This window comes from Leptonychotes weddellii, chromosome 8 (genome assembly GCF_054177405.1).
Source record: "Leptonychotes weddellii isolate Sample4059 chromosome 8, ASM5417740v2, whole genome shotgun sequence".
NCBI lineage: Eukaryota > Metazoa > Chordata > Mammalia > Carnivora > Phocidae > Leptonychotes > Leptonychotes weddellii.
In genome coordinates this window covers 122764051-122776404 of record NC_138376.1, presented here as the reverse complement: position 1 = coordinate 122776404, position 12354 = coordinate 122764051, and the positions used below count along the sequence as shown (strand labels likewise).

Here is a 12354-nt window from a genome sequence, read left to right as displayed (position 1 = left end):
TGGTCAGTGAACTGGGGAAACCCAGCACAATGGGAGTAACTGGACCCCGGGAGCGGGGGGGCCAAGCAGCGGTGCTCACCTATCCAAAGCAAGGTGGGTATGACTCCTGTAATGGACAGGACAGTCAAAGCAGCAATCAGAAGAGTCTGATTCACACAGACCTATGGGACTGGCTAGTTGATTATGGCGTTCCTAGAAGTGAAATCCACAGGAAGCCTGCTAAAGTTTGACTTAATCTGTGTAAGCAGAAAAGTCTAAGTCAAGTGAACAAGAGTCTAACCTGAATCATAAAAACAGAGAGTCACAGTCCATCAATAGTTTCAAGATTTGGGCCACTTTACAGACCCAAACCCGTTGAATGAAGGAAAGAAGACTGGGTTCCCTCAAGAAAGCACCCCAGGGGCGCCTGGGTGGCTCAGTTGGTTAAGCGACTGCCTTCGGCTCAGGTCATGATCCTGGAGTCCCTGGATCGAGTCCCGCATCGGGCTCCCTGCTCAGCAGGGAGTCTGCTTCTCCCTCTGACCCTCCTCCCTCTCATGCTCTCTGTCTCTCATTCTCTCTCTCGCAAATAAATAAAATCTTAAAAAAAAAAAATTAAAAAAAAAAAAAAAGAAAGCACCCCAGTACACTGCCAAAAATATAGACTGCTAACCATTCTCCCAAAGGAACCTACAGCCTTTTTACCAAGATAACTGCACATTGGGGAAAAGGAAATACATGTTGGGGTCCTCTGGACACTGGCCCTGAAATGACCCCAATTTCATGAAACCCCAAACACCAGTCAGAGTAGGGACTTATGGGGGTCAGGTAATCAATGGGGTTTTAGCTCAGGCACATGTCACAATGGGCCCAGGCGGTCCTGAACCCACCCCTATGGCTAAGTCCCCAGTTCCAGAATGCATAATTGCAACAGAGATACTCAGCAACTGGTAGAATCCCCAGACTGGTTCCCTGACTTGTGGAGTGAGGGCTATTATGGCGGGAAAGGCCAAATAGAAGTAACCAGAACAGCCTCTACCTACAAAAATACAATCAAAACCAGTGTCACGTTCCTAGACCGCAGACATTAGCGTTCCCATCGAGGACGTGAAAGATTCCCACCACACCCCCATTCAACTCGCCTATCTGGCCTGGGCAGAGGGTAGGTGGCTCTTGGAGAGGACAGTGGACCGCCATCAGCTTAACCAGGGGGTGATCCCGGCTGCAGCTGCTGTACCAGCTTGAGCAAATTCACACATCCTCTGGTACCTGAGATGCAGCTGCTGTACCAGCAAATACAGGATGAAGCAGTCTTCTTCATCCCTGGGAATAAGGCCCACCAGAAGCCAGGCCAGCAATACACCTTCACTTCACTGTCCTACCCCAAAGGTATGTCACTCCCCAGCCACACATCAGAGTCTGCACAGATCTTGGTCATCTTTCCCTTCCACAAGCTATCGTGCTGGTCCATCGCATTGATGACATTATGCTGCCTAGACCTAGTGAGTAAGGAGCAACTACCCTAAACTCATTGGTAAGACACTTGCATGTCAGAGGACGGGAAATAAATCTGGTTAAAATTCAGGGGCCTTCTACCTCAGTGAAATTTCCGGGGGTCCCGTTGTGTGCGCCATGGAGAGCTATCCCTTCTAAGGCAAAAGACAACTGTTGGATTTGGCTCCCCCTACAACCAAAACAGAGGCACAATGCCTAGTGGGCCTCGCCTCTTTGCATTTTAGAGGCAACATGTTCCTTGCTTGGGTGTGATACTTTGGCCTATTTACCTAGTGACCCAAAAAGGTGCAAGTTTTGAGTGGGGCCCGGAACAAGAGAAGGCTTCCCAGCAGGTCCAGGCTGCCGTGCAGGCTGCCTACTGCTGGGGCCATATGAGCCGGCAGATATAAAGGTGTCTGAAATGTCAGAAGATAGGGATGCCATTTGGAGCTTCTGGTAGGGCCCTATGGATGAATCTTAGTGCAGGCCCTTGGGACTTTGGAGCAAAGCCTTGCCCTCCTCCACATATATTCTCCTTGCAAGACACAGCTCTTGGCTTGCTATTGGGCCTGAGTAGAGACTAAACACTTACCCATGGGCCCCCAAGTTACCATGAGACCTGAGCTGCCCATCGTGAGTTGGGCATGCACGGCAGCACTCTATCGTCAAATGGAAGTGGTTCCTGTCTGATCAGGCCCGAGCAGGCCCGGAAGGCACAAAAAATCTCTCTTTTGGTATCTACATATATCCTATTGGTCTGTTTCTCTGGAGAACCCTAATACCAGTACCCATTGGGAAGAAGGAAAGGGATGTGGGAATCCTGACATCGTTTCTCTGATCTCAGCCTGGGTGCATCACTTCATTTTTGCAAGAGTGGAAAAGGCTGAATATAATCACGGATATTGCAACAGACAGTAGCTTAGGGAAACAAGAATTGGCTGAGGTCCCGTGAGACTCCAATCATAAGCCTATCAATGCCTCTCCTAACAATCTTCAAAGGACAGCTATGAAAATTGAGTAAGATGACTGACAGGTACTGTGCCGGGATTAATGTGACTTATTCCTTGGTGACCTCACGGGAAGGAAAAGAGGAGACTGGCTAACAGCTGCTATTGTCACCATGACGTTCATCATCGGCGGGCAAACAGCCACCTAAGCAACCACCCTCACCCCCAGCTTCCTCAGGCCAGTCACCAGCCCCAGTCACATTGAGGTTTAGGAACTAGCGTTTGGGGGCGCAACTGCCTCTGGGACAGGCTGCGCCTAATGCCATTCACGCTTTAATATGAAATGTAATTAAACAAACACCTCCCAGAAATCATGCTCACCAAACATGACATTTAAGAGGGAAAGAAGAAACAACCTAGGCAGGTCCTGGTCTCCTATCCCCTGGATAGGGCCGAAGAGACCGGGTTGCTGGGAACCTTATGAAAACGGGCCGACTTCTCTCATTCTGTTTTCCAACTGTGTGAAATGGGGTTGGACTGGGTGATTTCAAAGGCATTTCTGAAGCGAAGATCATTACGGTGTGGCTCTTCCCTGACACTGAATGCTATGGAACCCTGGGGCACTGAGGCCCTAACACAAGGCCAAAGCCAATCTGCAGGCTCCCTCCTGCCAAGAGTTCAGGGCGTCACTACAATCGCGCTCCCGGCTCCCCTTGGTCACCCCAGCCCCGTGCTCATAGCTGTCTCATGCCCCCGCAAGAATGTGCACACCTGGCCTGTGGCCCCCATCTATCAGCATGTTCTGAACTCCCCAGCACCCAGGCTGGGTCCTGAGCACAGGAGCCTTGACAGAAATGTTTGACGGTCCAATAAAAGGTACGCAGTCAAGGCCACCAGGTGCTGCCAAGCTGAACTCAAGCCCTGGCTGCTGCAAGGGGAGAGACCCGGGTTGCCCCTTGCCCAGTGGGTTCAGAATGAAGTGGCACTTCACCCTCTGCCAAGGGGCCCTTAGCAGGTGACAGAAAGTGGGTATAGCTTGGCCAGGCTGAAAAGCATGCACCAGGGTGACTGTAAATGATAAAATGACCAAGAACTGCACCTTACCTCTGATCCCAACGAAGACAGTCAGGCCAAAACAGACGAAGAAGACGACAAACACGAGGACAAAGTGGCGCTTGGAGAGCGTGTAGAGCCGCATGGGGGCCAGCCTGCAGAGAAGCCGGGGGCGGGGGGTTAGGTGGGGGGTGCTGAGTCACAGGAGGCCCCTCCCCGAACCAGCAACACCCCAGGCTGCATCAGGCCGCCCCCTCCCCCCCTCAGAAGCGGACCTACTCTAAACCCAGGTGACCTGCCTGACACCAGTGCCTAAGTCACCTCAGGGACCACTGGGGCGACTGGCCAGCCAGACCCCACTCCTCGTGGCACAGGAGCACGCTGTGGCTTCGGTGCCCACTGAGAGCATGTTTCACGCCACACACGCGGTGGCTGAACGCCCTCCACACGCGCCCACCTTCAGCGGCCACAGCAGAGCCCGAGGGCACAGAGGACCCCAACCCACTCATGCCAACACACGGCCTGAGCTGTGAGCTGGCACAATCAAGCCCAGACTGGGAACTGTGGGTGCCACCAGCTGGCCCTCCAGGTGGCCCACAACTTGGTTTCTTCCCCGGCCCGGGCTCTCGCCTGCACCAGCCCTCCTGGTGAAGCTCAGCCTGACTGTCGCTGTGGGGTCTGGTTCTGATGCAACTGAGCAAGCTGCCCGCACTCGCCTGTGACTTACACCAGTGTGGAGAGCAACTGCGCGGACCCATCCCAACAGCCCCCCCAACCCCGGCAGGAGGGTCCCTGCCTATCATGCCTACTTTCTCCTCTGCTCAGAAGAAAACGGCAGTGGCGGAGGGATCAGTTCTCTTCCAGAACTCCCTACCTCAGGTGTCAGTAAACAAAAAAATCCATGAAGGACCAGACGATGAATGTCTGAGGCTTGGCCAGCCACACAGTCTCTGTCTCCAGTCCACACGGCCGCCTCTACACGCGCCCAGACGTCATGTGCTCGCGTGTGCGTGGCTGGGTTCCGATTTAACTCCACCACAAAGAGGTGGCGGGCCAGGTTTGGCCCCCAAATGGCGGACCCCTGCCCTATAACCTAAAGTGGAAACCCATAAATCCAAAGAGATGAGAGTGGGAGGGGGGAGGCTGTTTTGCTTTGCTTTTTACATTATTTTTATTCCCCTAGCATTTCCTGGTCTTGGGAGCTGAGACAGAAGGAGGCACTTCTCATGCCTCAGGAACAGGACACACACCCCAGGCCAGGGAAAAGCAGACTTAGAACTGAAACGGAGGGAAAGGTTATTTGCTTTTATGGTGCTGAGTGCACACACGCAACCTCTCCTCCACATCGCTCAAGATTCCAGTTCCTGAGCAGGAAATCACCTGGGTGGTATCTTGGGGCAAAGGTTGGGGCCCATAAGCCACCTTCGCTGAGACGTGGCTTTGCCGATTACCAAGCTGGCTCTCTCCAAGAGGACCCGCCAGGCCTTTGGGCGAGTGAACTCGGAGGTCAGTGTCACCGTGTTTCACGGAATGACGACACCAGTGAAGAAATAAAGGAATGAGTGCCTCTGTCTTTTTCTTGGGGACGCAGGTCCAAAGGCCAACCCACAAACGACCCTACTATGCATGAGAAATGAGAGCCAGTGAATTAAGTAGGCTGACCCCAACTCCAATTTGGGACCGTAAAGGGTTTTTTTTGGTGTTTTTTTTTTTTTTTTTTTTTAAGATTTATTTATTTGTTTGAGAGAGAGAGAGAAAGTGCGGGGGTGGGGGACAGTGGGGAGACGGGGCGGAGGGAGAGAATCTCAAGCAGACTCCTAGCTGAGAGTGGAGCCTGACACGGGGCTCGATCTCACAACCCTGAGATCATGACCTGAGCCAAAGTCAAGAGTCAGACGCTTAACTGACTGAGCCACCCAGGCACCCCTGGACCCTAAAGATTTTAAGAGGCCTGAAAGCCTTAAAATAGTAGAGCCAGAAAGGACCTCAGGGAGGAAGTCCAACCCCTTCGACTTACACACAGGGACACTGAGGTCCAAGACTGCAGAACACTTGCCCAAGGTGTCACAGCTCTGCCCCTTGGCGGTAACTGCTGGTCCCCAGGAGGGAGGCTGGGGCAGCAGGAAGAGCTGAGGGGACCCACCTCCACGACTGCATTTCTGGGAAAAGCCCTGGGGAGGTGGGGCCGACATCAGAACAAGGTCTTCTTTGTCACCGCTCTGCTGTCCACAGGTGTCGAGGCTAAGAATGCAGTTCCTCTGCACAGTCTGCAGAAGGGAAAGCACGGGGCATTCTCACTTTGAAAAACCCCTACACAACGCTAAATGGATTAGATGTTGGGAAAGACAACTGAAGTCTGTAGTTCACAGGACTGCACCATTGCTGCTCTCTTAGTTTTGATAAACGTGCCACAGTGCTGAGATGCCAACATGAGGGGAAGCTGGGTGAGGGGTGTACAGACACTCTGTACTCTCTGCCGCTCTCCTTATAAATCTAAAGTTATTTTAAAAATTACCCGGAGTCATTTATGGCACCGGAGTCTGCTGCTCTCAGGGCGACCTACCCACCCCACCCCATGCGGGGGCTCTGAGGGGCACGGAGGGCTCCCAGCACAGGCAAGAGCCCAGAAGAGGTTACTTGGAAGCAGAGAAAAACAGAGTAAGAATAATTATATTTAAATTCTGATTTTTAAAACACTCTATCATTAAAATACATTATCAGTAACTTGTTAGGAAAGCAGTTACTTAGCAGAAGAGAGGGAACGGGAGGAAAGAGACCAGCCAGGCCCCGAGAGCACAAGGTCGAGTTCCTGCAGCACCCGCCCGCCTGGGGGCGCTGTGCCTATTCCCCACTCTGGGGCTCAATACAGATCTAGTGCTTCCCTTCCTTAAAACTGCCACTTATATCCAATTTATTACAGATTCTCCTGGTTCAGAAATCAGGCCTCATCCAATTCAATGGAAAAAAGACACAGAGAAAGCAAAAGCAGTCCCCTGCCCGAGAAAATGCCACTGGGCACAACCACGTCCATGACCTCAGCTTGCTGGGGACCGGCTGGGGAAGGAGCCACACTTCAGTCTTCAGCTTCCTGACCAGCAGTAAACCTTTCCAGGCATCCTCAGCTGGGGGATCTGGGGCCCAGAGACCGCCTCCAGCCACAGGGTGCTGTGGGCCAGGGCCAGCACCAAGATAGCTCAGTTCTGCGCGACGGTGCCTCCTCCCCAGGGCTCCTTCCACTCTCAACTTCACATCTTAAAACTTTGAAGCAGTTCACCAAAACTCTAGAGACTTCCAAAACCTCAGGAACATCTTCCTATTTGAGACAAATCACAGCTCTCCACTGTTGTTCAGTCAAAGCCGCAACCGTGAGATGCCAACATGAAGACAGCGGCAGCAGAGAGTCGAGGCAGCCCCAGCTGGTCTCGCTCACATCTCCCGGCCCCAGCTGCCCCACAGCCACTTCCAGCCCAAACCAGGCACCCAGTCATTTCTCTGCCTACCTCCCACCTCTCCTCCCCCCCGAAACACCAATGTGTTTCTAACAATCAAACTAAACTAACCAGCGGCCCAGCCAAGTCTCTGTGAGGAGACAGCCTTTACGCCCTATGATCAGGCCACCAACAGAAGGAATGTTCTGTAAACGCTCAGAGGCAAGACTGTGATGCAGAAAAGGCATGGAGCCCATGACCAAGAGGCGTCTGATCGAGCAGCCTTAACCCATCCTGGTTGTCAACCTCTACTGTCTCCCATCCCCTTCTGGGACCCACACTGTGTACTCTCTGACCCCAGGTGACCCCTGCTTCCTCCTTCATGCCCCTTCCCGCCTCCAGGAACCGTCCCCAAGCCCCTGCCTGCCCCTGATCCCGTTCTGAGATAGTGTCTCCCAGGACATTTTCACTTAGGACTCCACACCATTTTTATGGTCAATAAGTTTAAAACTCAACCCATTAAAGCACAAAATAACAAATGAAAAAGCTGCTTCCACTGCCCATTTCCTGCCTCTACCCTTTCTCCAGCCCCACATCCTGAAGCCTCGGGGTCCCCTCTGAGGATGCTCGCCTCTCATTCGCCCTGCACCTGCAGCCAGCCAGGAGGAGGCGTGTCCTGCTTCCTAACTTTTCCTTCCCAGTGCGGGCCTCACAGCCCGGGCCCGGCCACCGCCAGCGCAGAGCTGGCCTCCCAGACGCTGCCCCACACAGGGAGCCTCTGGCTCCCCACGGCCACTCCGTCAAGGTTCCACTTCTCCTCATGGCTCCCAAGGTCCCCCCAAATCCCTGCCTGGGATTCCTACCGTGCTGCATGTGCCCCACGTGCATTACCACCTCCCCTGGTCATCACGGCTGCCTTCCGAGGTAGGTACTACCACCATGCACATTTCCCAGATGAGCGAGCTCAGGCTGAGGCAGCGTTCAAACCCAAGCATCCGCATCCGGGGCTTAAATTCTGTTTCCCAACATGGTCAAGCCAGACTCTGGACCAGCCCTTGCATACACTGCTCTCCTGATGGGAAATGCTCTCTCTTCTCACCACCAAAGAATTGAAATCGAACTCAGCAGGGCTCACCTGCACGCCCCACCTCCTCCAGGAAGCTTTCCCTCCCTTCGCTGTCTCTCACGTCTTTAACCTATTACAGCCACATGGCTGAGCGCCTGAAGACAAAGTAGCCATCTACCTGTGTGGATGCCAGACATGCAAAAACACCTACTCAACTTTCCTTCATTATCTCACAAGTGTTTATGTACTTCCCTCAAATTGGCAACAAGCTATGAGGGAGCATTTCCCCAAACACCGTGGCCAAGTCAAGCACAGCAGCTGGTAGGATCTCCTCCCTGGAAAATGAGAGCAGGAAGGCCTGGAGCAAAACCCTGCCAGCTCAGGACGGCTGTCCCTCCTTTCTCTCTTCTTGAGTGGACCATACGCCAGTCTTCCTCTCCAGGCCCGCGTCTCTTCTCACATGCAGGCATTCAATACGCAGACTGGAAAATGCAAGCCTCCTTGAAGCCCCAGGGCCCTTGGAAGACTTTCCAAATGCAATGGAACAGACCATCCCTTAGCGTAGGCTTGGACTCTTTAGGTCCCTTCTAATTAACCTCAATTTTGTGGGTGATTTAAAATACCACAGACATATTTCCTAGAGAAACTAAAAACACCTCTATTGGAAAGCCAGTCCCCCAAACTGCAGCCATAATCCAAATCACTACAAGCCACGCCTGCCCGTCTTGTGCATATTCATAACCATTTCCCAAGGAACGGCTTCCAAGTCCCATGAAGCCTGGGCAGCCATCAAGCCCCACAACAAAAGAGCAGGAGAACCATCCTGTAGAGCTCGCTCAGCCAGACATCAGCATTGTCCGGGACACATCTGCACGGCACTGCCCTTTGCCCTCTCACTCCTCGGTGACCTCCTCCTGTTTCAGGCTTCAGAGACGATGCAGGTGCGAACAATTCCACGTTCTAGGCTCAGCCCAGCTGAGCCCCAGTCTGGCAGGAAACACCTACTTGACCCCCCAGCTTGGGTATCCAAGTCCAGACTCCGGAACCAGACTCCAGATCTTCCGCTGACCCCATCCTGCAGTGTTCCCTGTCCCAGGAAGTGGTGACTCCAACTCGGGCAGTCCTCTTTGACCTCTGTCTTCTCCTCACTCCCCACATCGAATGCATCCACAAAGCCTTCAAAATATATGGAGTCTCGGCCTTTCTCAGCTCTCCAGTCAGGCCCTGCCATGTTTCACTGGACTGCAGCGGGCCTCCCCTGCTCCCCCTGCTTCTGGCCTTGGCACCGACACTCTGCTCTCCACCCAGCTGCTCTGAAAGCCAGGTGTGTTCGCTCTCAGTCCAGAACTCTCCAGTGGCTTCCCTGTCACCTTGAGTGATAGCCAAACACTTCACCCCCAACTGTTGCTGGCACAACAAATTTATGGGTGTTTTTTTTTTTTTTAAAAGATTTTATTTATTTATTTGACAGAGAGAGAGAGATAGGGAGAGCAGGAACACAAGCAGGGGGAGTGGGAGGGGGAGAAGCAGGGTTCCCGCGGAGCAGGGAGCCCGATGCGGGACTCGATCCCAGGACCCCGGGATCATGACCTGAGCCGAAGGCAGACGCCCAACGACTGAGCCACCCAGGCGCCCTATGGGTGTTTCTTTGAACACAACTCTCCCACCATAATCCCCACTTCGTTCTAAAGAAGGAACAGGAACCATGGGAGATGAAGGGATTTTCTTTGGGGCAGGGCAGAGGCGCCCCGGCTGTCTGCCCCTCCTCCCCTGCTCTCCTGCCAGGGAGACCAGCCTCACTGTCCCAGCCCCCGTCCCCACCAGAACGCAGAACCTGAGGGAGACCAGCCAGGCACTTCGAGGAAAGGTTTCCCTGCCTAATGAAGGGATGGGTGAGAAAAGCCTCTTCTGTCTTCAGGGCATAACCGTGCAGGTAAGTGCCGACTGGCTATGGCCACATCACACGTAAGAGGGTGGACACTGCAACAGGCCAGGACTGAGAACCAAAGATGGAAACCATTCAGGCCACCAGGGACATGGAGCCACTGAATTAACCCTGGACAAGCCTACTTCAACTCCTCGACACACCTGTTGTTTAAGCCCCTTTTCATGGGTATTCTTTTAAAACCAAAAGCTTCCCCTTCAATACGCATACCGAAAAAAGAAAAACCACAATTAAAAATGAAACTCAAGACACTAAGTCACACAGCTATAGAAACCTCCCAGGTCAAGGCACCTGCAACTGTCCTGTCAGAATGTGCAACAGCCACCAAGCATCCTTGTCACTAAGACGCTGGCCTTCCTCGTTCCATCGATGATTGGTCACTGAGGCCTTCCCTGCCCTCCGGCCCCCAGGCACCCATCTTTCCCTGCCCAGCCGAGGTCCTGCCTCCCCTGAGGCTGCCCCCAACCACTCTGAGAAGGAAGATGTCTCCTCAAATGCAGGGCAGAGGCACATGTCCGTTTCTGGATTTCAACGTGGGTGACAACCGTTCACAGACTTCCACGCCTCCAGTGACCTGGAGCTCCCCTCTGGCCTCTCGGTGTCCAGCACTGAGCCTTACTAATGGCAGGCCATTAACTCTAGATCCTTAGTCCAATAACTATTGATTCCTTCCATTTCTATGCATGCTTCCCTGGTTTTACTTTCGTTTCTTCATGTTCTACTATTTTCCTTGCTAGGACAAAGTACAGACCACTGAATCACAAACTTGAACTTTTTCTCCCACTGTTGTCTTTTCGTGTTTTTTTATGGCCCTGACCTTTGCCCTCTGGGTCTGGGAACTGGCCAGAGCAGCTCCAAGCAAGTGCCTTCCCCTCGGCGCACAGCCTCAGTCAGGCCCCTGCTCGGCCAGCTGGAAGGCCAGTGTCCCCATTAGGGCCACCGAGCCTCCAGCACTGCTGGAGCCAACATTATTTTCCCACCAGACACCTCCCCTCCCACGCAGGCCCCATAAGAGTTAATAAAACAGCACTAGAGACAAGCCGTGGGGGAGGCACACACTCAGTGAGCCCCTTCATGGGCCTGGAGCACAATGACCCTGAAATGGACAGACTTGGTTGAGCAGAGAATGTGAGAAAACACCTCTGGGCGCCTTCAGTGATGCGGGTGAGATGGGACGGAACCTGGGCCTCTTACAACCCTTAGTGACAGCCAGCCCCCGCCGGAAGGCAGGGGGGAACAGCAGCCAGCAGGCCCAAGTGCTTCTGTGAATACCTATTTTATCTGGCCTCATCAAGTCACGATACAGTAGGTAGGCAAGACCTCTTATTATAAATATTTCTGTTATCACAGATTTTGCTACTCGTTCAACTCACTCCCAGATCTCCCCCTCTAGAACTAAAAAATTAGCATCGGGGCAGTGGGAAGGGACTTGCAATCTCTCAGTGCATTCGCATGTTTTAAGGAAAGATTTTGTTTTTCTTTCATAATCCGTATAAAAATAATCTCTTCTCCCGTGGTCCAAAGCGCTGGCCTGGTGCCTGTCAGCCTGGCTTCAGATCCTGGCTCCCCCACTCACGAGGCAGGCAACTATGGGCAAGCGAGGTGACTCTCCGGGCCCCAGTAGACACTGTAAATCAGAAACAAGCAGAATGCCCCCAGGTCCGCTGGGGGGCATAAATGAAAGCATGACGAGCCCAGGACAGTGTAGCAAGCATACAGGAAGAGCTCAGATTTGTTACAGTAATAATAGTTGTGCGTTTCCACCCCCCCGACTTTCTCTTTAAAAAAAAATCTGTTTTAATCCTACCAATATCTGAGGATCCACTATGTAATATCTCCCCTCCTCCAGTTCAGAGCTCAACCAACTGAAGAAAAGGGCAGTTGTCATTCCCTAAGCACCTACTCGGGACCAGGCGAGGGGCTGTCCTGCAAGGCAGGTATTATCAGCCCTTTTACATACGGGAAAATAGAGGCCAGGGGCAGCCTTCGCTGCTGAGGTCCCAGCTGGCAGGAGGTGGAGGTGGGATCTGAACCCCCAAGAACAGAGGCAGAAAGAAGGCCCACCACTCTCTCACTCTCACTCTTTGGCCCCCTCACCAAAATCTTTCCTTTTTAAACCTACCACTGAATGGGCTTTGAGAAGAAGAAACTCTAGCGGGAAGAACAGAATAAGAACTCTGAAATTTCAATCAGTGAAATATATTGAATATATCTGAATATATTCAAATTTCAAACTTGACTATATTACAAATCACTTATCATTACCTATTCAAAAAAGCCATTATGCAAACATCCAAGGCCCAAAAACCTCAATATGTATTTTAGTGAACAATACGCCCCTCTACACTCCTCAAGGAACAGGGAATTCATGTGTATCCTTGCCAGGCTGGAAGCCCAGTGACTCACACCCAGGAGCGTGGTAGTTAGGCCACCGAACACCCT

General features: G+C 52.6%; 1 protein-coding gene across 5 annotated transcripts in view; it reads right to left on the bottom strand.

Annotated features, from left to right (window-relative positions):
• The window catches only part of TMEM181 (transmembrane protein 181), a 73351-nt gene that overhangs the window by 36477 nt on the left and 24520 nt on the right, over positions 1-12354 (bottom strand). For 3 of the 5 annotated variants that reach the window (XM_081829247.1, XM_081829246.1, XM_081829249.1), the window contains exon 2: positions 3525-3628. In XM_081829247.1, coding sequence (XP_081685373.1) covers positions 3525-3628 — 104 coding nt within the window. Of the gene's footprint in view, positions 1-3524; positions 3629-5490; positions 5593-5616; positions 5741-12354 lie in introns of those variants that run through there. The other 2 variants (XM_081829248.1, XM_081829250.1) reach the window with 2 other exon arrangements.